Below are 26,693 nucleotides of genomic sequence, written 5' to 3' on the forward strand. Positions count from 1 at the left end.
AGTCATAGTCTCCCTCATTCTGATATGAACAGTAGAACTACTGTTTAAAACATAGTTACTGTCCTAACACTGGAATGGATCTTGCTTTCAGGATTTAATAGACCCATATATACATAATTAATTTTATGGTGTCTTGAGCTAAATTAAAGAAGATGCAAATCTTTCTTTGAAGTTTGCCCGTGATGATGAACATAATAAATATGGCAGTGTGGTTATTCATAACTACATTGAGGAGGAAACTAACTTAAATTTACAAATAATCATAGGAACAACTTCTCACAATGTAAACAGATAGCCTAAATCCAATCAAAGTTTCTCCATACTAATTGGTATGTGTGTTGGTCATAATTAAACCAAGGTAGATGGGCAAAGCGTGTCCTTCTGCTTTTGTGACCCCTCTATACTCCTGGGGTTGACATTTTTTCTGTCCAAAAATAAAAAGAGTATGTGTCTGTGGAAGTCTCTATGCACCCTGGAATGGAAATTTGGCCATTAAATAGATTGCCCCCCCCCCCCCAAACAGGTTAATATTAAAAAGTGTGTCTTCTAAAACCAAGAATGGGCCCCTTCTTGTTTTTGTGTGTGTGACATTTTTGGCCGTTTCTCTGGACTCCAGAGGATTGCAGGAGCAAAAAAAACTGCCACCTAAATCTGCTGCAGTTGTCTATCCCTGATTTAAATATCATGGTGAATAGCACCCATTTATTTTTTTAAAAAAACACACACAGTTATTCTCAAAGGAGAGAAATTATGAATAAAAGGTATGTTTCTTGAAGTAGGCAGGTACTTATCAATCTTCATTATATCTTATTTCAAAGCTGGCTTTCATGACTTTGTCTTCTTTCTCAGAATCATATGTCTAGCAAAAAGTATTCCCTTGATCTTCTTTCCTTTCCCCAGCCAATGTTCTTTGGTCTTTTGCCCCTACCTATATTTTCTCCTGTGTTTCTCTTTTTGTCTTCCTTGCCATTATCCACAGCTTTATTCATACTCATATTCTTACCTCTTTCCTCACTACCTCACATCCTAACTATTTGGTTTTCATAAATGTATAACCAATGGAATTCAACAGGTAAGTCACGGCAAATGAGCACATCTTTGGGCTTGCCCAAGTTCCACCTCAGTTATATAGTAAAATACAGTGTATATTCCTAACTGTGATCGAGGTGACCTCCCCTCCAGGACTTTGTAAAAGATAGTTCAAAAATCAAGACTTTATGTTCTATATTCCATATATTTATAGTAGAAGGTGATTGGGACTTTTTACTGGAGTTTACTGTGGATTATCCCTGCACTCTGAGGCAAGAGATAACAACTTCATGGATTGTGAAATCATGTTGCTTGAACCCCACTTCTATGTTGAATTCCCCAGATGTTGTGAACTTCGTTCTGATCAAATGTTTCCTATTACTTATATCGATTGTTTATATCATTCATGATTCCCCTTTATGCAATGTCACCCACCTTTATGGATTCTCCTTTATTTTCTTGAAATGTACCTATCTGCCTATATGTATTTATACTCTTTGGGATCCCCGGAAAATATGTGTTTTTCCTAGCTGGGTTTATATTCCAACTTTATTTTTAATTTTCATTTTATCCTATATAATTGGCAGATCATGAAATCAAATGGGAAATATTATGACCCCAACCTGAACTCTAGCCCCATGACTCAGACCTCCCTTCCCAAAAACAAAAGGATAATCTGCCACAGTTTAATCCCCTCTCATTCCGACCGCATGGACAATATAGGGCGAGTCACCAAACTCCTAAAGGTGACTCGCCCCCAAGGCAAACATTGTCACATCTCAGGCCAGGACGCCGCAGGAAGGCACCCTGTGGGGCCGTCAATGATGGCTCATCACCACCCACTTCCCGTCTGACACCCCAAAGACATATCTAAAATCTGTGAACGTGACAGGACCCCGGACATCCTTGATGGGTGTCATTAATTCCTTTAGAAATCGGCTGGGCCAGAATTAATCAGATATTTCCTGTCCGGTCACCTCTTTGTCTCAATAGCTCCCGCCTCCTCCTCTCTGATTGGCCCGAATAGGGACAATAAGCGGCTCCCCATTGGGCCAGCAGAGCAAGGCGGGAAACGAAAGCCCGCCTCGTTCAACCTCTCAGCCTATCCGCGATCAGATGGGCAGGGAAGCGGGGCGGGAAATTCAAAGGGCTGTCAGACCAAAACATTGTATAAATATGGCTTTATTTGAAACATATGTTACGCTAGTAGATTGAATGATCACTATTAGCGTCCTTTTCAGCTGAATTGCTCAATAAAACTCCTTGGCGGATTTTCCTTCAACGTGGCGGACCTTCTTCATTTCAGGCTTCAGGTTGTATTGCGGCTTATATTCTTCTTTTGGCTTCGCCAAGGTCCGTTCCCTCAGGACCGGATCGGCTTCCTTCTAAAGGGGCCCGATCCCCCAAACGCGGTCGACAACATAATTTGGCTTTACCACGAAGGGACTTGCTTGGAAGTTCCAAAGATCAATTTTTTTAGGCTAAAATTCCAAGCGGCGACCTTGGTCCAGATATTCTGGGACAGGTTGGGGAGAGAAACGGCTGCAAGGAGGGCCCTCCGACCAACAATTTGACCTCATTTCACATCCAAATTTCTCTGGCAGTCCCTTTCTCTCTCTAGATCTGATTCAGGGTACTGAACAAAGGAGCCAGATAGGAGGAAGCAGATTTTTAGCTCCTCGAAGGAAAGGCGCCAACGTGAAACAGGGGACGCCCTGTAAAAATAAAAGGGAACCGGCCCCGTTGTTGAGACCCAGGTGGGCGGAGCCTTGGAGGTATTGCACTTCGGATCAGGGCTCGGTAACAAATTCCTGGTGAAACGCGGGAACATCTGGCGCCCCGTGGTGTGTGAGAACAGTCTGGCTTGTAAGATTACAGGTTCTAGGATCGTGGGGTAGGGGAACGATTGTGTTCCCGGGGCACCTGCGGATTCTACGAACGCCAGCCATTCAGCCTTGGTGTAGGGAGAACTCTTGAAAGGACGAGTGCATCCCGCCGGTGGGTGAGTCGTTACTCCATTAACTGTCAGGTACTGGGCAGGGGCTGAGCCAAGGATGGGTGTTTGTTCAAGCACGTCTAGGGTGTCCCACCCCAGCAGACATCCCCAGGGATTCTCCATTGGGAAAGATCCTGGCCAATTGGGGTGGGCTTTGCATCAAAAAACATGGTGCAGGCCAGGTTGGGCTAACTCAGAGCACGTAAGTGGCCCCTTGTGGCCCTTGAAGGGGGAACAGCTTGCCCCCCCGTTTGAGTCACCGAATTCGGAGTATTGACCTAAGGTGACTCACCATGGGGAGGGCAAGTGGTCCCAACTTGCTTATGTTGCAATGTTCATGGCCCTAAGCCAGGGAGAGAATCGGAGGGGGGGAGGGGGGCCCACGTCTTCCCATGCAGAGATTTGGGCTCCAAAAACAGCCCCCCAAAGATTCCCCCCTAGACCCTTTTCCCCTTACCCCCTCCTCCAGAGGATTTTCTGGACACATTTGCTTGCCTTCTCCCCACCCCATCAGCCCCCTCCTCCAATCCCCATCCCCACCTTTTCTCCTCACCCTGAGTCCTACACTGATCCAGGACTCCCAAATTGGCCTTCCAAGGGAACCCTTACTTCAGGGATCCCCCCCCCCAAGAAATTCCCCTCCAGAGAGTTCAGCCCAGTCTAACGTGAAGGAGGGCTCCCAGCCCCCTCCCCTCTCACCCCGAAACACACCTGATCCAAAACACTGTTCACACTCTCTCAGCCCCCATCCCAGCCGTTCCTTTGAAGCCTGATGCCCCCCCCCCCAAATTGTATCTGCCCCTGCCACTCAACTCCTGCCACATTCTGAGTTTTCCTTAGATGGGAAGAATCGCCCCACCATCCCCCTCCTTCTCTTGCCCCCACCAGGCTCTCTCTCTCTCTCTCTCTCTCTCTCTCTCTCTCTCTCTCTCTCTCTGCGCTCATTCCTCTCTTGGAGAGACAGGAGAAGGAGGGGCCGCGGGGAGATTGTGCAAAGAGGACACTTTTTTCCTCTTCCTGTTTTTGGAGGGGCAAAGGGGGGGGATGGAAGAATTGATGTATTTTTCTATATGTGAGTTTTTTTCTCTCTCTCTCTCTCTCTTCCACTTCATGTTTTCCTAGGCCGAAATGCACTTCAACATTCTCCTTTTTCAAAGCTCCCCCCCCCTTCCTTCCCAGCATCCCCATTTCTCCTTATAAACATTCAGTCAAAATCCTGGTTTACTTTTATAGTGAAGGCACTCTTTCACTCTCCACAGTTCCCCAACAATCTCCTTTCTTCCTTTCGGGTCCTTCTCCCTCCCTTTCCCTGAGTGCATGCGTGTGAATGTTTTAAAAAAATCCCTCTAACTGCCTTTAATTATGAGGAGGGCATTAGAGTCCAGGGGACCTTCCAGGCACAGCTGAAGAGATCCAGAGGACCGGACCCAACCACCTGACTGAGGACATCAGACCAGACTGCAAGACCCATAATCCATACCTGCCACCATGAACAGTTCTAAGACCTGGGTAGGGGCTCTCGGAGTGCGCTGTGGATTTCATGCAGCAGCTAGAACCCAGAGGCCATTGGAGATGGTCCTGTGAGGGTAAGCCCGGACCCCCAGTCACCCAGAAGAGACAGCCCCACCTGTGGCTGATCTGAGACCCCCACGGGGGAAGCAGCCCCATCTGCCTGGCTCAGGGGCTAGAGACTAAGACACTGCTGAAAGGATTCTTGCACATGGCAGGCTTTTATGGCCAGACCACCGTATGGTGCCCTCCAGCTGGCCTGGTTCTGCCCTGGCAAAGGGCTACTGAGTGCAGGTCTGCCTTTGACGCTGCCAAGGAGGCCCTCATGACATCACCAGGGGACAGAATTGGCCGCCATGGCAGAAGATGTCCCAGAAGAAATGAACAGGATTCTACCAGTGACCACCATGAGGGAAGGATGTTCCACTTTCACCAGAGCTGTGCCAAAGAAGGACCCCAGGACTGCTGGAGCCCTCACAAGGTATGAGTGACTTCCCTGACTAACCCCACCACGGGAGGGAGGGGGGGCTTATAATCTGTCCTTAGTTTCCCTAGGCACTCTCTCCTTTCCGTCTCCTCTGTTGGAGTGCTGGACCTGCCTGCAGTCACCAGGAGGCGCCGTGCTGTGAGGCGCAGAAGCTGTGCCCAGTTGCCCCCAGCTGCCAACTACAAAGGGGGGCCCAAGCTGCAGCCAAGAAAAGGCAGCCAAATGGGAGTACTGCATCACAGCCTCCATCATCCCCAGCCCTCACCACCTCCACCTTCATGCTCCATTTCCCATGACTCCAGACCAAGGGACATCTGTTTCAACACCATGGGATCACCCACCACTGACTGAACCTCAGCTTTCACCTCTTCAAGCTCCTGCCCTCCAACAAAAAGGCACAATCTGATCTACCAAGGCAGAGGCCCTGCATGCAGTGAAATGTCGGGGCTTTGGGAAATGTTCATAGCCATTTCCAAGCCCCGAAGGGGGGAAAATGTGATCGAGGTGACCTCCCCTCCAGGACTTTGTAAAAGATAGTTCAAAAATCAAGACTTTATGTTCTATATTCCATATATTTATAGTAGAAGGTGATTGGGACTTTTTACTGGAGTTTACTGTGGATTATCCCTGCACTCTGAGGCAAGAGATAACAACTTCATGGATTGTGAAATCATGTTGCTTGAACCCCACTTCTATGTTGAATTCCCCAGATGTTGTGAACTTCGTTCTGATCAAATGTTTCCTATTACTTATATCGATTGTTTATATCATTCATGATTCCCCTTTATGCAATGTCACCCACCTTTATGGATTCTCCTTTATTTTCTTGAAATGTACCTATCTGCCTATATGTATTTATACTCTTTGGGATCCCCGGAAAATATGTGTTTTTCCTAGCTGGGTTTATATTCCAACTTTATTTTTAATTTTCATTTTATCCTATATAATTGGCAGATCATGAAATCAAATGGGAAATATTATGACCCCAACCTGAACTCTAGCCCCATGACTCAGACCTCCCTTCCCAAAAACAAAAGGATAATCTGCCACAGTTTAATCCCCTCTCATTCCGACCGCATGGACAATATAGGGCGAGTCACCAAACTCCTAAAGGTGACTCGCCCCCAAGGCAAACATTGTCACATCTCAGGCCAGGACGCCGCAGGAAGGCACCCTGTGGGGCCGTCAATGATGGCTCATCACCACCCACTTCCCGTCTGACACCCCAAAGACATATCTAAAATCTGTGAACGTGACAGGACCCCGGACATCCTTGATGGGTGTCATTAATTCCTTTAGAAATCGGCTGGGCCAGAATTAATCAGATATTTCCTGTCCGGTCACCTCTTTGTCTCAATAGCTCCCGCCTCCTCCTCTCTGATTGGCCCGAATAGGGACAATAAGCGGCTCCCCATTGGGCCAGCAGAGCAAGGCGGGAAACGAAAGCCCGCCTCGTTCAACCTCTCAGCCTATCCGCGATCAGATGGGCAGGGAAGCGGGGCGGGAAATTCAAAGGGCTGTCAGACCAAAACATTGTATAAATATGGCTTTATTTGAAACATATGTTACGCTAGTAGATTGAATGATCACTATTAGCGTCCTTTTCAGCTGAATTGCTCAATAAAACTCCTTGGCGGATTTTCCTTCAACGTGGCGGACCTTCTTCATTTCAGGCTTCAGGTTGTATTGCGGCTTATATTCTTCTTTTGGCTTCGCCAAGGTCCGTTCCCTCAGGACCGGATCGGCTTCCTTCTAAAGGGGCCCGATCCCCCAAACGCGGTCGACAACATAATTAGCTGTTAGTAACCATTATTCTTCTGAGTACAACTTTCTTTTTGTTCTTTTCTTTACGCATTTCTGACATTAAATCCAATCTCATTCTGGACTCTTCATTCACAGTGGTTTGTTCATTGTTTTATCTTCTTTTAGCTCTTCATACACTGATTAATAGTTTTAAAATAACTGAGCAACATTCATCTAGTTCTGTGAGCAGTTAGAAATGTCCCACAGCAAAGCACATACGCAAAGTTCCACCAGGAAGCTCAAGAATGTTGCGTTAGGCAAAGAAATGCAAATATTTGGTAAATTTTAAAGTAGCGGGGGGAAAATAGGTTTTTTTTTCTGATTTTCGCCCCAGAAAAAAACACCCATACATTTTCAGAAAAATGAGAACAACGTGATAACAGAGTGAGATAACTTTAGGAACATACAGTATTATAAATAATTTTGTTGGGACACAAGTCTGATTGGAATTCTTTACTTCACTTATTTATTTTTCTTCTTCAAAGCAATGGACCTACATGATTTTAAACTGTATTGAATGCCCGAATATCTTTGATTTTGCAACATAAAGAAAAGAAACTACAAACCTTAGTAAAATAAAGGATTTTTTGTTTTCTTGAGTTCTCCACAGTAGACATAAATAATTTATTTCCATAAAAAGTAAAAAGGAAAGCAAGAACAGCAGCAATATGATACTATACAAAGTCTTATATATTAAAAATAAATAATAATAATTTGGGGTAATTCCTGACATAGATAGCTATGATACCAAATTCTGCATAATTTATTATGTTCTTTCAGCAATATATCAGTTTGAAGCAGCAAAGTAATTTAAAGGGTAGTCGGAAAATATGGGTACAGATACATAGTGAACATTAATTAGCAAGTGACTGCTAGAATTAAATAGAAGATATAGTTCTTATGACAACAAGAAGAAAAAAACCCATGCTTGTATCAGCCACCCATGTGCAGTATGAAAACTGACTTTATATCCAACTGAAATTTGATTTTCTTAACTACTCTGAAATTAGTCCCCCAATACTCACCATTCATATACACAATTACAAATACTGCATTGTATTTGTTGAAGTTTTATAAGAAACTGTATATTTTGATTACCTGTGAATGTTATCTTCACCAGAAGGAACCACACCAAGGTTGGCTACACTCACCACTTTCTGCACTATTGCTAAGGGAGTGGAGTTCTGTGGTGCAACAGTGATGGTAGTGGATGTTTCATTCATACCAGTCAGCCTTCCTGAAATGACAAAACAAAACCTTTGTATACATAAAATGAATTTTAGAAAGAGTTTGTGAAGCAGATATGTGTGTGTGTGTGTGTGTGTGTATGTGTGTGTGTGTGTGTGTGTGTATATATATATATATGAGTTTAAATGCCAGGTTTGTCCTTAAAAGCATTTATGTATGCTTTGCAAAAGCACAAAATAAGCTCTACTGCAAAGACAGTGATTAGATAGTGATTCTATTTTCAGTCATTGTTCTAGGATTTCACAGTTGTTCACAGTAAAATGCCAAACACCAAGTCCTACCCAGCTGCAGCATGAACACATTATATATAAAGATCATGGGGAAGTATAACTATTGAGAATAATCTAACAGAACCCCCCCCCCCCCCCCCCGGTCCGAACTTCATCAACATTCAACACTGACAACAGAGTAACACATTGTTGGGGCATGTTCACAAAACGTTGAAGCAGCAACAATGCATTTAAAGAAAAAAATACTGAAAGCAAATGTTATACATAAAACAATGAGGTGTTACACAGGGCTAACACTTATATCCCAACATGCATGTGATGAAGTAGGCCTGTTGCCTTCTGAATGCTCTTGCCATAATAAATTAATGTGCCACAGGACTTTACTGTGCAGACAGGCAAGGAATTGAGACACATATGCCCTTTGCCTATTGGGATCACATGTATTGAAGAAGCAAATCCAATTCCCACCCCAAGGGCCATTCTGATGTGCCCTAAGCAAACAAGTAATAAACAGTAATATCTAGCACTAGAAACAAAACATATATCTTTCTACGATTTTTATGGTGTTTAACTTGTTTTAGTATAATTCTAAGGGAAATGTTTGCAGAGGAAATGTCAAAGGAAACAAAATATTTTTTTAAACTGATTTATTTAAAAAATACATGCAATAACCCATGATTATCATCTGCCTTTAAAAAACACCAACTTTAGCTGGGAACAGTACATTCTGTTGCAGATGGTTTAATTTTGCAATAGGAAATGGCTTTGAAAAAGTACACAAGCAATCTAAGGTTGCTTTTAAGCTAAGCATTGGACTGACATAACACTGCTGAGAGATGCGTGTACTCATTAAGGATTTAAACCTTCTCCATTAAGCTCTATTGAAGAGCAAATGCTGAATAAATGAATGCAACTATGTTTATGTTAAAAGCCTGTTTCCCGCAGCATGTAATTAAAGGAAATGTTGTACAAAGACAGTACTTTTGTCAAGCTCCTGTAAATGGAAAGATGGATAGCACTCAGAGAAGTGAATGCATTGCTTCATATTTAACCTTAACACTCTTGTCATTAATGGTTTGTCTAACTTGTTCTATAAAGACAAGGTACTGCTCCATTGAAGTAAAATTTAAAAAATCAACTAAACCATGCTTTTCAGAACAGAAGATTCATTATCGTTGACTAATGTATTGGCATAAAGCAAAGTAACATCCTATCAAGTGCAGCACACATTCAATCTGCCTTGCCACCCCCCTTTTATTTTTAACTCATGCTGTTTTATTGTTATAGGCAATTTGTACCACTCAGCATGACAGTGTAAACTGAATCAAGATTAATTTACATGCAAAAGAACACTTAGCATGGTAAGCAAATGTATTGTCTCGATTGCTGAGGTGGAAAAGAACCTGAAAAGAAAAAAAGTACTCTAATTAAGGGGCATCAAATATGATTGCTTGTGGTAGTTAAGGGCCAGAAAATAGTGAATGTCTGACCATTTAAAGAATTAGCACATTGCTTGTTAGGAAGACAAATATGTTGTAAGCATAAATCTTGATAAATTCAAGTAAACATTTTGCTGGTTGTTTTCTTTTTCAAAGACATGGCTTTTCCCAACTGAAGTCTATTCGGCATATGTTAAACTTGCCAAGTTAAATGACTAAAATGTAATCTTTGGAAAAAATGTAGAACAAACATTTACCATGGGAAGAATTAGATTTCCAAATTAAGTTATTAATATGTTACTGTAACAGTGTGTGCAACCTTTAATCTAGCACTATCTCCTGAAGCAAACTGATCAGAAGCACATAGGTATGACACACATATTTTACATTTTTAAAATTATTACCTGAATATTTAAAAACATGCAATAAACAAAGGAAGTATTACTCAGTATTTAAAACCTGGACTCTAAAAAATGATGGGACAGTGAGAACTATGGCATGGTATGTTGATCCCAAGCAGCTGAGTTAGGTTTAAGAAGATGGAAATGAATTACAGTGGAAGAGGTTTTTTCCAGTTGAAAATTGAGAAACTAATGAAAACAGCATGGTAGAGCTTAGCATATCATGCACAGCATGCACATAACTTCAGCTTTCCATCTTCTAGTGCAGCTTAGGAAACTTTACAGCTATGAATATTCAGTAGTCTGTTCCCCTGCTGCTTTTGTCCAACTCCATCATAAAAAGCTTCCAACACATCATAAAATAAAGACCTATATGTGTGCATAGGTGAAATCTATACCTCAAAACATTTTTTATGTTCTACATAATTAGAATGTTGTCATATTTTTATGATCCAAATGCTACATCTCTTTACCCAAATTTTACATATCAAATTTAAATGAAGAATGCCTAGAAATACATTTTGAAGCATTTAATAAACATGGAACATAACCATACAACCCGGAAAATGCACAACAGCCCAAACAAAAGAGCATTCTAACACTACATAATAACATAGAGATCTTAATACAGAATAATTTGCATAAGATTAAGTCAGTCATTAGCAAAAATGTTAACACTTTTAAGTGACCTACATTTTAAAGATTTTACCGATGGAAATGAAAGCAAATCCAATAGTTTGTGATATTCAGCTGTGATTTAGGTGGGAATACACCCTATTGAAATCAATGAGGCTTATTGATCAGACATGTACAGGATAGTACTGTAAATCAGCCATTTAGTAACAGTTTAAGAATTCTCTCAAAATATTCTGTAAACTGTTTCATCATCTTGTTTATCTATTCTAAAAAAGGAGATTTCTATTATTAGGAATTCTCTAAAACAACTGAAACATTGAACTGGGAAGATACTAAAGAAAAAGGCTTTAAACCTGTGGTACATTTGCCAGCGTCAGTCCTGTATCAAAGAAAGAATTCAGGAAGACAGAAAGAGCAATACTGAAATGCCAGGAGACCTTCATGGATTTACAAATACTTCATATAAACAAATTTTCAAATAGCTTCATTCAGAGTAGCCTTTCTGCTCTATTAAACATAGCAAACAGCTGCCAGATTTATTCAGACAAATAATCAACAACCACAGAAGTAAAATGGCAGAAGAAAAAGGAATTTTGGCAACAACTCCACAGAGGACCACAGCTATTCTCAAAGTGCACTTCTTCTATGCTCTCCTGGTTCTGAATGGCCAGTCAGGGGAGAAAAAGCTCTCAGTCACAGCTAAGCATACAAAACTCAATCAAAATACCAAGCAAGCAAGCATATAACAAAAATGAGACTAGGAAAGACAGAGTGCAATATCCAGTGTTACTTAAGATTGCACTGTAAGATGTCAGTGTAAGAGAAAAATCTTTTTGAGGGGGAACAGATCACAAAATATGACAAAGCCTCAGTCACACACTCACCTTGGTTTGCTGAGTACGGGTAAAGCAGGCTTTAGGCAGCAGAAAGTAATAACAGCAAATAGTTATGAATTGTTTAAGAAAATCATGGCCCTTAGTCTTTAAGTAGAATTATCAGCTATCATAAAATGCTGAACATGAAATATCTGCTAAGACTACTCCATTTCTTATTTCATACCAGGAAAAAACAACAAGAAAGGTCAGAATACCATTTTTTATTGAATACATACAGCATTGTTCCTGGGCTCTGGTTTTTTTTTTAATAATACATAATTTTTGAAAGCTTTCATGAACATTTTGATATACTGATTAAGGGGAGCAATTAATGTAAAGCTTATTTTTCTCATATAGGAAATGATTTTATAAAGAAACCAGAACACACTGCTGCTTAGCTTCCTTAAACGCAGTATCAGATAAAGCTTCTCACAAATATATTTGTATTTCAGAAGGGCCCTTCACATATATTTAATGCTAGATGGGCCATGCAAAGATTAAAATAAAAGACATTAGTGTTTTTAAAACCATGACATTCAAATAAGTGTGTCAACAAAACAATTCCATCCTTTCCAAACAGGAAACTGAAGAGTTAAATAATAAATGGGAATGTCAGACAAAGGTAACACCAATTAATTTTAATGTAGTTGGGACAAAGTACACCAGCTATATACAAACAAAAGCATCAGAATGAAGATTTGAAATATAAAGCAAAGTATGAAAATGGTTGAGTTATTTCCTAGAGTGGGTTCGGCCAATATTCCAGCCATTAGTACTAATATGAAATGCATTAGTGCATCACTGCAGGAAACCATAACTCCCAGGCCCAAGCACTGCTTATGGCCTAATTATTCCTCCTCCTCCAGTCCCAGTAAAATGTATTTATCAATTGTCAAGTACCAGTAGAATGTACACTCAAGCTTGGTTTGAACAATTGTTCAGGGCTTCATAAACTAGACTAACATTCCTCCCATTGTCCTTCTTCTCTCCTGCCATGCTAGGTTCAATGTGACCATCCTCACTTCATTAAGGCAGTGTTCACTGTTATGTTTGAACTGGAGAACTCTGACTGTATGTTTGTTAACATCCTGACCAGGGGTTTCTGATCAAGATGTCATAGGGTCCTATTTCTTAGTACAAATTAGTGTGTTTGAGTTGTAGATAACAGAGAGAAGAGGACGACAGAGTCAAAGATAAGTGCGCATTCGGAGTGTTCATTCAGTGTATAAGAAGAAATCAATGATAATCTGGGCAAGGCCTGTTTGTTACTCTGGGGAGTATTCTCTCAAATGAAACATTAAGTTGGGAGCAGAAAAAGATATACAATATTTAGCAGTATGTATGGAATAATAAAATAATAAACATTTTATTGTATTCCTTACCTTGTTCCTTCTTGAAGTCCTTTTCTGACATAGTTACTGGTAAAAGTAACTCTCCAACAGGAGGCTGAATGCTAACACTGAACTGGTCTTCTTTTGTACTGCCAATGAAACAAAATCAAAAAAAGTAAGTAAAGTTTAGTGTGACCTAGTTTGTTATATGAATAAAGAAATACAAAGTACAGTATTAATTGATAATCAATGATAGTTGTTTTAAAATTATTTTTTCATATTATAAAAAGTGGAAAACCGATTTACAATAGATAAGCAAAAACATTACTTCAAGATGGTTTATTTACTATTTGTCACCAAGCATGAATGCTAAGCAGGGATTTAGAACATTGTTTCTGGAGTCCTTTGTTCAAAAATTCAGAATGGCACAATCTGCACTTCCTCGACACCCTTCATGTTTTGAAACAGTTCATCTGTTACTTTCTCAGCAGAAAAACCTACTAGTCCTCCCCTGCTTTAGAAATCTAAAACTGTCAAGATTGAGAAAGCAGGTGATTACCTATCCCTGGTGGTAACGGCGAAAAAGAGTAATGACTGAAAAAAACCATCAGTTTCATCTGGATAGGAATTGGGAAAACCATGGTTTAATGCATTTAAATTCTCTGGAGATGGTGCTATCTGAGTGCATATGCCTTGTTTCTTCTTTATATTTTTATTAGCAACTACATAGTTTCCTACTCATCCTATCCAACCACAAAGCATATTCATAATTCAAAATGTAATCAGACAAAGACAAACAACAGCAATAGAGCATAATCAATATCCAAAGAGTGCTTATCATAATAACTTCCAAAATATCACATGGTTCAATGGTGGGCCCTGTCTAAAATATACATATGACATGTATGTTATGAATCGAACTTGTTTACATCTGTTTCGCTGCTGGCAAATTTCTTTACCAGTGTAAGAGTCTGAACTGTCTAATCAGCAACAAACAGTTCTTTCATGCCCTTGCTGGTCTGATTTTACCAGTAAATGTTTGATGTTTAGTCTTAACTTTTATATTTTGTGGACTTTAAATAATATGTTTGTTCATTTATTACAAGCTGCTTTGAGTCATGAACTGGGAAAAAGGCAGGATACAAAATATTAACAACCACAACAACAATAATAATAAAATTTGGTATACACGGAGGATGTAAAGATGTAAAAACTACCTAAGTAGTGAACAATAAACAATTTTTAGGGTTGACTAGCTGTTAGCTTTAAGTTCTTCCACAATGAAAGAAAAGGACTATAAGATAGTGACACTTGTCAAAAGGGTCAAGAAGATTACACATGCAGTTTGTATATCAGATAGTCACATCTTAAAGAAGTAATAGAGTCATACTGCATGCATTACAACAAGAACAAAAACTACTGATTAGATGGAAGCATTTGTTTTGTGTGTATGCCTTGAAGTCACTTGTCAATGTATGGCAACCTGATGAATTTCATAGGGCTTTTTTAGTTATCCTACATAATACATTGGTATAATAGTTTATAACAGCAAAATCAATTGATTAATACCTGCAGGTATTTAAATTAATCTCACACATTTATTACTGGTTTTAATAGCTTTTTAACCTTAGAACTTAGAGATTCAGTTGGTTGACAGATAAGCAATATATAAAGATAAATATAGAAGATTTGCAGGTTTTATTAGGAAGAATTACACGACAGACTATCAGAAAACTTAAAACAAAAAATAATAAAGTTCTGAAGTACTTAAATTATTAGTTACTCCGTTCTTTAGAAAATCAAATGTAATTTTCTTTTTAGCCTTTTGGTTTTAAGATTTAAAGATATTAACAATGATCTAATTCCAAAATCTTATTTCAGAAATCTACAGTAAAACACTCTCAAACTGTTGTATTGAGTACAGAGATTTACACTGTTGATTTCTTTTTCCTATAGAGTGTATTATAAAATTGCCTGGTTTAACAAAGAGTGTACAATGAAGTTAAAGAACCCCATTTGATATACAAGGTCAGCATAGATTCTGTTTTTGCTTTAAATAGCATTAAATTCTCAAATAAGCTGTAGTCTGGGAGTAATGAAACCAAATACAGCCGGCCTTCCATATTTACAGATTCTGCATGCACAAATCCATATCCACAGATTCTGTACAGATTCAACCATCTATGACTCAAGAAATCAAAAATCAAAGTTTGATTTTGCCATTTTATATGAAGGACACCACTTTATTATACCACTGAATATAATAAGACTTGAACAGCCATGGATTTGTGGATCCAGTGACATCCTGGAACCAAACTATAGCAGATTCCAAGGGCACACTGTATTTATTTATTTATTTATTTATTTACAACATTTATATCCTGCCCTTCTCACCCGAAGGGACTCACTGTACTCAGACTTTCTGGATCTAGAAGTATTATCAGTAACTGGTACAGATATAGCAGGTACCTTAGGAATTAAATACCTCATCTGCCTTTGAGGGAAAAGGTGGGAAATATGTTAAAATGGAAAAATATAATCAAGAAAGAAATTAAGGTAACTACCAACTGCACAAGAAGAAAAGAAAGATGTTGTTGGTTAGAGACTCATTACCCTGGATTATAGATGAACCAGGAGCCCCCGGTGGCACAGTAAATCAATCCTTGGTGCCAGCAAAACTGCTGATTTGAAGGTTGGGTTGCTGATCTGAAGGTTGCTGGTTCAAATCCAACCCGGGGGACAGCGCATTTGAGCTCCCACCATCAACTCCAGTTCCATGCGGGGACATGAGAGAAGCCTCCCACAAGGATGGTAAAAGCATCAAACATCTGGGTGTCCCCTGGGCAATGTCCTTGTAGATGGCAAATTCTGTCACACTAGAAGCGACTTGCAGTTTCTCAAGTCGCTCCTGACGCGCGCGCACACACATACAAAATAGAGGAACCAGCATGCTATCTTGACAAGGTGAATCAGAAAGTGTGCTGTTTCCCTGGCACATGTATACAAGATCTCACTAACAACTTGCCAAAACTCATGAAGAACACAGAATAATACCCATTTCGCGTGGGCACTAACAAAACTGTCAAGAACACTTTTGAGCAGATCTCAGATTCTGGAGTGAAGAATAGAGGATTACATGGGAAGAGGAAGACACTAAAAATGAATACCTGGCTACACAGATACCATAGATGGAAGAGATTTAGCTTCTGGGACAAAGGGTTTTCACTTCTTATAGAGGACTACTGGATATAAATGGATTGAACCTCACAAAGACTGGGAAGAATGTATTTGGTTGTGGTGATAGAGGGTTGTCGTGATAGCTCAAATACCAGACCAAAAGCAAGCTCTAAACACAAAATGGGAATTCCAGAGGAAAAGTTGAGGGAGAGAAGGCAATTAACAGAAAAACTGACAGTAATTTAATAGGTGAGAATAAAGAAAACTTTAAATGTCTATACACCAATGTTCAGAGTTTGGGAAGCACACAAGATAGGCTTAATGCTCACCTTGTGTGTACAGAAGGATAAATATGACTTTACAGGCAAAATGGAGATCTGGTGGGTTGACTCCCATGGTAAAATCCTCCCACTGGAGTATTACAAATGAAGGGTATAACCTATTTAAAGGAACAGATATTGCAGAAAGAGGAGGGGGAGATTAGCATTATTTGACAAAGACAAATTCACTTCTTTATAAATCCATGAGATTGATCAGAGTGGACTAGCTGAGAGCTCTGGATAAAAACAAAATCAACCAAACCAAGAAGAGGTGATAGATAGTGCTTTTCAAAAACAAATATTAGAGTTACAAGAATTAGCAGTTAAAGATGAAGCTTATCTCTGCTAAGCACAGGCTCTCTAATAAATTCCTGATCTGCCTTGAAAATAATTTTCTATTTCAAAAGGTAAAGGAAGGAATAAGGGGATCAGGATGGAATCCCATGGCTAGGAAAGACACTCCCAAAAAAGTGGGAGTTTTTGAAGAAGGAGTTGCAAAAAGCACATTCGAAAACTATTCCATGGAAGAAGAAAAATGGGAAACATCTGAAAAATCCAATGTGGCTGCATAACAGATTCAAGGAACAAATGAAAAGGGAAAGAAGTATGTATAAAGAATGGATGGAAGATGAAGAATCAAGGAAGGGGACAGATGTGTACTCTAATCTTGGAGGAATTGTTTTTCCCCCAGAAACTTTACCTTTGAGGCAAGAGAATGACCAAAGAGACAATGGGGTCATTATTCAATAAGGATGGTAAAATTCTAACAGATCACAATGAAAAGGCAGAACTACTCAATACTTATTTTGCTTTGGCACATAAGAGAATTATGTGCTTCCATGCAGCAGCAGAGATCCTGGCAATACATCTGAATTGCAAATCTTGCTAATCAAGATAGATAGCGAGTTAGTCAGGAATCACCTAGCTATCCTAAATACAGTAGAGTCTCACTTATCAAAGCCTCGCTTATCCAAGCCTCTGGATTATCCAACCCATTTTTGCAGTCAATGTTTTCAATATATTGTGATATTTTGGTGCTAAATTCGTAAATACAGTAATTACAACATAACATTACTGCGTATTGAACTGCTTTTTCTGTCAAATTTGTTGTATAACATGATGTTTTGGTGCTTAATTTGTAAAATCATAACCTAATTTGATGTTTAATAGGCTTTTCCTTAATCCCTCCTTATTATCCAAGTTATTTGCTTATCCAAGCTTCTGCCAGCCCGTTTAGCTTGGATAAGTGAGACTCTACTGTAAGTTCAAATCTGCAAGGCTAGACAAACAGCATCCCAGAGTACTGACAGTACTTACTGAATAACTCTTTTAATCAATTTCCAATATTTTTGAGACATCTTCAAAATCAGGTGAGATGAAAGGGGATCAGAGAAGGGGAAACTTTGTCTTTTTTGTCAAAGAAGGCAAGCTACTCCCTTGGAGGCTTTTAAACAGAGGCTGAATGGTCATCTGTCAGGGGTACTTTAACTGTGCTTTTCCTGCATGGCAGGGGGTTGGACTAGGATCAGTGGTTGTCAACTTGTGGGTCCCCAGGTATTTTGGCCTACAACTCCCAGAAATCCCAGCCAGATTACCAGCTGTTAGGATTTCTGGGAGTTGAAGGCCAAAACATCTGGGGACCCACAGGTTGAGAACCGCTGGACTAGATGGACCATGTGGTCTCTTCCAACTCTATGATTCTATGAAAGAAGAAGAAGAAAAGAAAAAGAAGATCCAGGAAACTACAGAGTAGTTTGCTTAAACTCAATGCCAGTGAAAAAATATTAGAACATATTATACTGGATTCTTGGATGATGATAAAGCAGTGATCAGTAGGAGCCAGAATGAGTTTGTCAAGAAGAAATCCTACCAAACTAATCTTAGAACTTTTTTCAATCAGGTCACTAGTTTAGTAGATGATGGGAATGATGTGGAGGTCATTTAGCTGGATTTCAGCAAATAATTTGATATTGTCACATTTATTATTTTGATTAGCTGATTACATATGAAATAAACGGGCACACTATTAGATAGATCCACAATCAGTTGGAAAACTATGCTCAAAGAGTTGCCATCAGTGCCTATACTTCAGATTGGAAGGTCTCGAGTAGAGTGCCATAAGTCTCATTTTAGCTGTCAGATCTCTTCTGGCAGGTCGTTTCACAGATATATTATGCGGATGAATAACCAAAGTTCTTCTGTCTTAATCCTAATGGAAGACCATGAATAGTCACACCAAATAGTCAGAACTTCATTAATAAACATGAATTAATGTGACTTTGAAAATACAAGTGAATTGGGGAGCATTGCAAATACAAAAAAAGGAAAAGGAAAAGAAAAGCCTATATTTGACACTCCATCAGTCATGACTCAGTTATGAGAAGAATGACTCTTTAGACCTCATCCTATATTACAATGCTATGTTCTCTCAAAAATAAATATTATTAGAGTAGCTCAGTACAGTATATACAGCCATACCCTTAGCATAGCAATTAGCCTGCGTAGTTTAAAATTATGGTTGCCAGAGCAGGAGGAATGGAGGGAGATGGTTTTAAAACTCTATTTTTTTCAGTTTGTTAAATACTATATACAAATTATTTGCTTTTTTAAGTCTGTCTCACATATCGCAAAATATTATACTAGTGATGACAAAATGTTGATACAATTTACCTTTGCAAATGGGATTTGGTGATTTTAAAAAGCGAAGAGCTAACAAGGGAGTAGATTCAAGGCACAAGAGAAAAACAATAAAATTAAGGAGGTGCAATCAATAATAAACAAATATCAGTGATTTGCTTTCTTTGTATAAAATTATGCAAAATGGAGGATGGGGAGAAAGGGCAGAATGACAATCTTGAGGCCATGAATTTTGCGTCATCCGTGTCTTACAATGGAGTGGAAGAGGAGATACAGTTTGAAATGGATTACATCTATAGTTTTCAATTTGGAGCATTACCAGCATAAAATGCTGTTTCTCTTTGATTTTCTTCTCAACCTATTAAAGAAGAAATGTGTTACATAAGACAACGACTAGATTTTATATTTTCAAACATGAGAGAATCAGCATGTGCCAAACAGCACATCTAACATCCAATTTGATGTGTTAGGTTAGGCTATAAAATACCTTCTGTCTACATTTTTTAGACAAAGAGCACCAGTAGCCACACATTTCCTAACCTTTATGTAAAATCACTCACTGTATGAACACACAGACATTCAGATTTATGATTTTTATGTCTGATGACTGAAAGAAGTTCTGAAAACATGCTGCCAGGATGCTTCCTTCTCGGAGCCCACCGAACGCCATCACATGACATAAGGCAACTTCCAGCGGGGCTCCATTGAGGAAGTGTCTTGGCAAATTAAATGGATAATAAAGAGCTCTCAGAAAGAGAAATTCAAATTGTAATAGCTGAGAAAGAAATCAGAAGATCTTGAAAGCTGGCCCATTACTTTGTGCATTTTTGGACGGTCCTAATAAAAATATTAAGACTAGCTACTGGATTACAGTAGTTTTGGATCAGGACATCTTCCTTTGTTTTACACCTATATGTGCACTAGTGATACATTAGTAACTTGCATACCGAGAGATTAATGAATTAACTTACTTAGCACACAAATGTTTTGGAGTGTGTCAGAACTATCTAATAAAGGACACTATTCTAAATTGATACTGTTTGTCCTTGCATGAATTTGACCAAATCTCTAAGAGGTGAAAATCATATAGAAATTCAAAGTATGAAGTACACAGGTAGACAGCTTTAACTTCTAGGTCTACTTTTGATATTGTTGGTGACATACACCAGTGTAACTCTCGGTTACCTTTGCTATACAGTGTTTTGGACAATGTGGAAGGAGGCATTTTGTACCTCTTTCTGCAATGTCCTCATCCCAGACACTCAACAACCTGGAATGACTTGCAAGTACAGCTCTACCTCCAGATCATTTAGTATTAGCATATTCTAAATACACTTGGCCACCTGGAGTTGAAGGAATAATGGAAGAACAAGCTTGGGTGCAATTGCCCACATCGGTGGCCTGGAAAAGAGAGCTATATCTGCAAGCTGCCTCTGGTTCTTGTTGCACATGCAGGATAAGCAGTGGGGAAAAGAAAGCAATTTCTGTTTCTTCCATTAAAATTATAAATGTTCTGGCAGAGAATTACAATCTCACTCATCATAACCTAACCATGTCACTTGATTGTAGCATTTCAATATTGCTAATGATATTTTACACATCTCCCAAAGTTATGTATTAAGTTTTAAAAATAGAAAACCACATTTTTGAGAGGAAGGATTGTCATTTCTTTATCCTATTGTTATTTTGATTTCTGCAACTGTTTTTCAGAAATGAAATCTGAACAGAAAAGATAAGATATATATGGAAAAGTTAAGAGCAGACTTGTGTTGTTTTGTGTACCTTCAAGTCATTTCCAACTCAATAAATCCTAAGGACACCTTATAGAATCCTACCACGGCTTTTTGTGTGTGCAAGATTTGTTCAGAAGCAGTTTGCCTTTGCATTTGCCTTCTCTGGGACTGAAAGACTTACTTGCCCAAGGTCACCCAAGGCATTTCTCTCCAGAGTCATAGTCCAGTGCACAAACCACTAGCCATGGTGCCTTTGGCAGGCAGCTGACACATGAAAAAGGATAAGCATGGTCTTGCTATAAGTAGGAAAACATGTTTCTCGGAAGGTCACATGTTAGAGCCAATCTTCAAGTTCATGTTTTTCTCTTTACTATCTTTAATTAGTTACATTCCTTAGAAAGCTAAATTAAATAAGAAAATACTGCCTATCAGTGAGTTCATTCAAAGGCTTTTAACTGCCTCAGTTAGATCTTCTTTTGAATCTCATTACTCATCTAAAGAACAACATAGCACATTTATTGCAAATATTTATCTTTTCTTTATGCCGTTTGCTTTTACTAAACTACTATCTCCGTTGCATTGGCCACCTCGCAACAACAGTTGATTTTGCTATGCAAAACACACAGCCAATGATTGGCACCTAAACCAATTGATCTGCCCATTCCCACTATCTCCCTTCCCACATAAGCCTTACTACAAAGCTATTGATTTAAACACTGCCGATCGGTTTCCATTTTCTGATTTTGGGCAGGCTAATTAAGAAAGTGAGTAATTGTGATTACACTGCTTCAGGATCAATTACATTTGATGTAAGACAAAGTACTCCTTTTGGAATAATGTAAGGGGAATAATTATAATCAGAAATGTTTATAGGTGAGCTTTCCCCTCACTAAAAAAACAACATCATAAATAGTTTTGGGTGTACCACAAATCAAACATATTCCAAAGAAATTATCATATCTCAGTGATCTAAATAGACATGTATACTTTATTTAGAAAGTGTTTAAGGGGAAAATGTATATATCTGCGACCTCCCATGTGTACAGACATGGAAAACAAGGAGGAGAGATTCATTATGATTTCTACCCAAGGTAAATATTTCCATATTTTCAAAACCAAAAACAAGCTAAAAGAACATCATATTGAGGGACATTAGCAAAACAATATCTGGCAGCTGTGAGTAGCACAAGCTACCGCTTGTCATTAGACTCAAACTTTGACTGAATAACCAAAGGAAAACATGTGACCAGGTGCTTCCTCCCATAGCAAAAACTTTTGCAATGGGAATAAGATCACCAATGTCCTATGTTTTAGCATCCTATGCCATGCTGGTTGGAACAATTTTACAGGTAATGAAAGCAGTTCACCCTATTCCTGGTAACCTCAAAGTTTGATTTCTGCTGCACATAGGGCCTCTGTGCCAGGTTCAGAAACTCCAATTAGATTAAAATATGGTAAGTACATCCAGGAGTGAGCATATCACACCTATATTATAGTAATCCCACTGGCTGTGAATTAGTTTCCAGGTAAAGTGCAACGTGTTGTTATTACTTTTAACACCCTACAATTTGGTTCTGGTTACCTATGTGATCATCTCCTCCTGTATAATCCACCCCATACACTTAGATCCTCTGGGGAATGTTTACTTCAGCCAGCCAGAACTCAATTGGTAACTGTCACACAGAGGATTTTTTTTTCATCAGCTGTCCCTAGATTGTGGAATGACTTGTTGGAAGAGACTTGAAAACCAAATAGACTTATCAGAATTTAAAAATAGAATGAAAGATCTATCTCTTCTGGCTGGCCTAACAAGTCAATTTTAAACTATGAATTTTCAACTGACATTTTATTGATATGATTTCAATGTGTGTTTTAAACTTATGTCTATGTATTTTAATTATGTATTTTAAATAGTTTTATGCTTTTATCTACTGTATTTTAACTATGTTATATCCCACCTTGAGTCTTAGGGAGAGGTGGGTAAGAAACAATAACAACAATATGACCAAAGGGTGCCATATTTCTGGATGTCTTGGAATGCAATGGCTGTTGTACAAGAGTTACCACACTTAGTTGAGCTCAATGGACCCATGAGGGGAGGGTACTCCAAGAAGGCTTGGTGCTGTATTCTAGAGGTTTGGGAAAATATGTCAGCCAGGCTAGACTTTCCTTGATTGCTAAGTAAGGGCTTTGAGTCATCTTCTACCACTAAATGATTATCTCTGCCGAGCTCTCCCATCTCCTCTGCCAAGTTCCTTGTCCCAATTAAGAAACAAAGGAAAGAAATATGCTATCCTTAATATTCTTTATTATTCTTCTAGCTGAAAGATTAAGTTTCAATTTTCTTTTATTAATAAGTAGAATTTTAACAAAATATAATTTGCAATTCCCATAACACTGGTCGCAAGTGTTTTTAAGCCCATAATGGGCAGTAGAAACACAACTCTTTTCTTTTCTTATTTCAGCTCTAAACTCAGTGTTTAGCTTGAGCTGTGTCATTGGGTTCACATTGTCCAAATCATTAAAATGAATACACCACTGGTGTCTGAGGCAAATCTATTTACAGTGACTGGTGTTGAAGAATATTGATCTTTCTTGTTTGTCTAATAGGAAAATAATAAACAATTACTAGGCAATGTTGGAGAAAGTAATCAGTTTTTATATATCACTAATACAGCAGACCTCCCAAAACATAAAGGTGATGATCTGCATAAAATCAATGCGTTATGCTGCATTGCTCATATTCATCACTGCAAAGAATCACAGGTCTTCAGTGGCTTAAATCTGGAACTGAACTATTGACATATTGAAAAAAGGTGCACTTAAGAGCATACATGCTTTGTAAAAATACAGATTTTAAAACATTTTGGCAATATTCAACACAAAATCAACATACACAACAACGGTATGTTACCCTTTATAGGTGTTAAAATAGATCTTTCCTGAATACTGTCACCAGATGTCATAGAATATAAGGCTGACATAATATTTTATTACCTACTCTAACCTGCTTAAGCACAATAAAGGAATTCTTTATTATTTATTAAAACATTTGTATCCCAAACATATATTAAATATTTCAGAGGGGTATGTAATAAGACCAATTTAAATAATATAAACAATTAAATAAGCACTGGTTCTTTTTTAATAGTCAAATAGTAAAAATGCCCAAAAACAAATACGGGATATTTAAGTCAGTCTGAACCACTGAACAAAGTAAAAAATTAAATTGTGAAATAATGTAATCTGTAGCAGTTTCAGTTTGTTTACACCCCACAATTATTTTGAAAACTGCACCCCTTTTCACTAACAAGATTATTAGATCTAATAGCTGAAGTACTAAGACATTACCTAGTTTGCTGAAATCACAGCACATATGTGTTAATCATGGAGATTATTAAGCAGATAACCATTCCAGTGAAGACTTAACTAGAATACTGAATATTTAGCAAACACAGACTGCCCTCTTTTTTCAATGAACTAACAGATAAAGTTCTTGATAACACTATGTAACAAAGTTTGAAAAAAAATCTGATTTTGGTTTGAAAGTATCATTTCCTGTTTAATTGTGTGGTACTTATTCTGAAAGTAGTGGTTATTCTCCAGAAACCTCGTTTTTGTGGCTGCCATGAACTATGTTGAATTGGTTGAGACTCATTGAAAAAACCATAGCAAAATGTGCTACAAGTTTTTGCAGTTTAGTAAACTTTTAAATGTTTTTATGATAGAACCAATCAGGAAATGGCATTTATAACCCAGGAACTAAAATTGTGTAATTACTTTTTGAAGGGAAAGCTGGTATGTCTGACAACCTTCAAAGCAAAGAATTTAAAAATTATTTTTAAAGATAATAATGAAAGAAGAAAACGTCGAAACATAACATTTTAGTAACACTATATATTCATGTTTAAGTCTAGAAATTTTAGTCAAAAAAATAAAAATGAAAGAATGGGCTAAACATTGTAACATTTTAGTAACCGTATATACTCATGTGTAAATCTAGGAATTTTAGTCAAAAAATTAACCCCCAAAAAACTGGGTTGACTTATCCATAGGTCAATGTGAAACCTGGACTTTAACACTTATTTTTAAAAAGGAACCATCTCCTTTTTTGAGTAAAGAAGCAAAAGCAAGACCCAAGTCCTGTCCCAGAATAACTTAAAAGAAGCACCAGTGCCTTCTCACTCTCTTCATCATGTTGCAGCTTTTGCCCTTTTTGAATGCCTGGGTAGAAATATGACATCTGGCCCACTGAGGCTGCACTGGTGCTTTCCCCGTTCTGTTTTCTTCTGATTTATATCTGAATGGCCAAACATACATTTTTATGGGGGTTGTTTTTATCTTGCAAGAAATAGCTGGGAAGATGATGATGATGATGATGATGATGATTTTTATTTATAGACTGCCCTATCTCCCCAAGCTACCATCAAAACCTTTAAGAACCTTCAGGATTGATTGATGGATTGATTTCACCATGATACTTTGGGGGTAGGATTAATTATGTCCTTACAAATATTAAACCATAAGAAAAATCCGAAATGCTTGCCTATCCATTTCAATTCACACGGAGATGAATGGCATTGACTTCAAATAGTTTGGAAGCAGTCTTCTGGAGCTCTTCAGTTTAATATTGTTGTTGTGCACCTTCAAGTCATTACTGACTGATGAGAAGCCTAAGATTAAATTGTCACAGTGTTCTTGGCCAGATTTGTTCAGGTAGGGATTGGCATTGTCCTTCTCTGAGACCAGGAGGAGGGTTGCCTGCTGAGATAACTTGGTGCTACGAAGTTCTTGATAATATTGCTGCCTCTTGAAGATGTATGAACAAAAGTAGTAGAACTACTTCTGAATTACATCAACATATACTTGCCTAGTCTCCTGACTCCTTGAAAAATCTAGGATTTGGCAAAGTATAACATCTCATCAGAGAAGGTATGCTGACACTTTCTCAACAAAAGTTACCCTTCTATCGCCTAAATACAACTGTTAGTCATAAGTAGGGTATACCTACTGAATCACTGGAGCTAAAGTAACAATTGAATTTAGCAATTCTAGTTTCAGCAAAGTCACATAAATTTTGCCAAGTTACCACATCTGTAAGGAAGCTCTATTTGTTTTGAAGCATTTTCCTTGATGACCCAATTTTGACAACTTTCATGTAGGGAGGGTTTGAGACAAACAGCTCACTACTTGGGACAGCAACAGTAAGGATAAGGGAAAGGGGGCTATTTGCTACCTCAAAATAGAGAAAACAGATCAGTCTTATGAGATGATTACAAAAAAATAAAGAAATGCCCCAATCTAATCTATTAATAATCAAATGGCATAATTAAATACTCTGATCAGAACATAACTATAAAAATATTACCCTCTACTTGTCTCTACTGCACACAAATAGTTTGTTTTGAAAAGTCACTACAATACAACTCACCACAAGAAGAAGCTGGCAGCTTGAGTAGAATCACAGAAGTCAATTCCCATTGTGACTGTAATAGATTTTCCAGGTTCAAGAGATTCTGGTAAAGAGAATATTTTGAACATGAAAATAAATATTGATAAGCATACTAATAAAAGAAACTATCAAAATACTAAGCAATTTTTAAAAACTGCATTAAGTGTGGCTTTTCCTAGTATTGGAACAAATGCTATTTGATTTATCGACAAAGTATTTGTTACTGAAGTTATACAGAAAATAATTAGATCACTGTGACTGTTAACTGACCTTTTGGGGTTTTCTTTAATGAGCTGCATGTAGATATGAATTTATCAGTGTCAGAAATGACACCAAAGATATTGGGATGACCTTGCTAAGCTGGCATACAAAAAAATTCTCTAAAATGTC

At 38.3% G+C, this 26,693-nt stretch overlaps 1 protein-coding gene and 1 long non-coding RNA gene across 4 annotated transcripts in view; one reads left to right on the top strand and one right to left on the bottom strand.

Annotated features, from left to right (window-relative positions):
- Positions 1 to 26,693, bottom strand: part of ap3b1 (adaptor related protein complex 3 subunit beta 1) — a 190,125-nt gene that overhangs the window by 21,324 nt on the left and 142,108 nt on the right. Inside the window, exons 24-27 of one of the 3 annotated variants that reach the window (XR_505533.3) lie at positions 26,283 to 26,367; positions 13,036 to 13,133; positions 7,789 to 8,061; positions 6,872 to 7,280 (exon numbers count right to left, since the gene is read on the bottom strand). Coding sequence is in view for 2 of the 3 variants with exons in the window: in XM_008102923.3 (XP_008101130.2) it covers positions 7,923 to 8,061; positions 13,036 to 13,133; positions 26,283 to 26,367 (322 nt within the window). In the remaining variant the exon portion in view is untranslated. Of the gene's footprint in view, positions 1 to 6,871; positions 7,281 to 7,788; positions 8,062 to 11,662; positions 11,692 to 13,035; positions 13,134 to 26,282; positions 26,368 to 26,693 lie in introns of those variants that run through there. The other 2 variants (XM_062972349.1, XM_008102923.3) reach the window with 2 other exon arrangements.
- Positions 4,064 to 6,670, top strand: LOC134296733 (uncharacterized). The gene is made up of 2 exons (XR_010003572.1): positions 4,064 to 4,611; positions 4,753 to 6,670. It is a non-coding gene; the product is annotated as an uncharacterized LOC134296733 (long non-coding RNA).

The sequence above is a fragment of the Anolis carolinensis genome, chromosome 2, assembly GCF_035594765.1.
Source record: "Anolis carolinensis isolate JA03-04 chromosome 2, rAnoCar3.1.pri, whole genome shotgun sequence".
In the NCBI taxonomy this organism is placed as follows: Eukaryota; Metazoa; Chordata; class Lepidosauria; order Squamata; family Dactyloidae; genus Anolis; species Anolis carolinensis.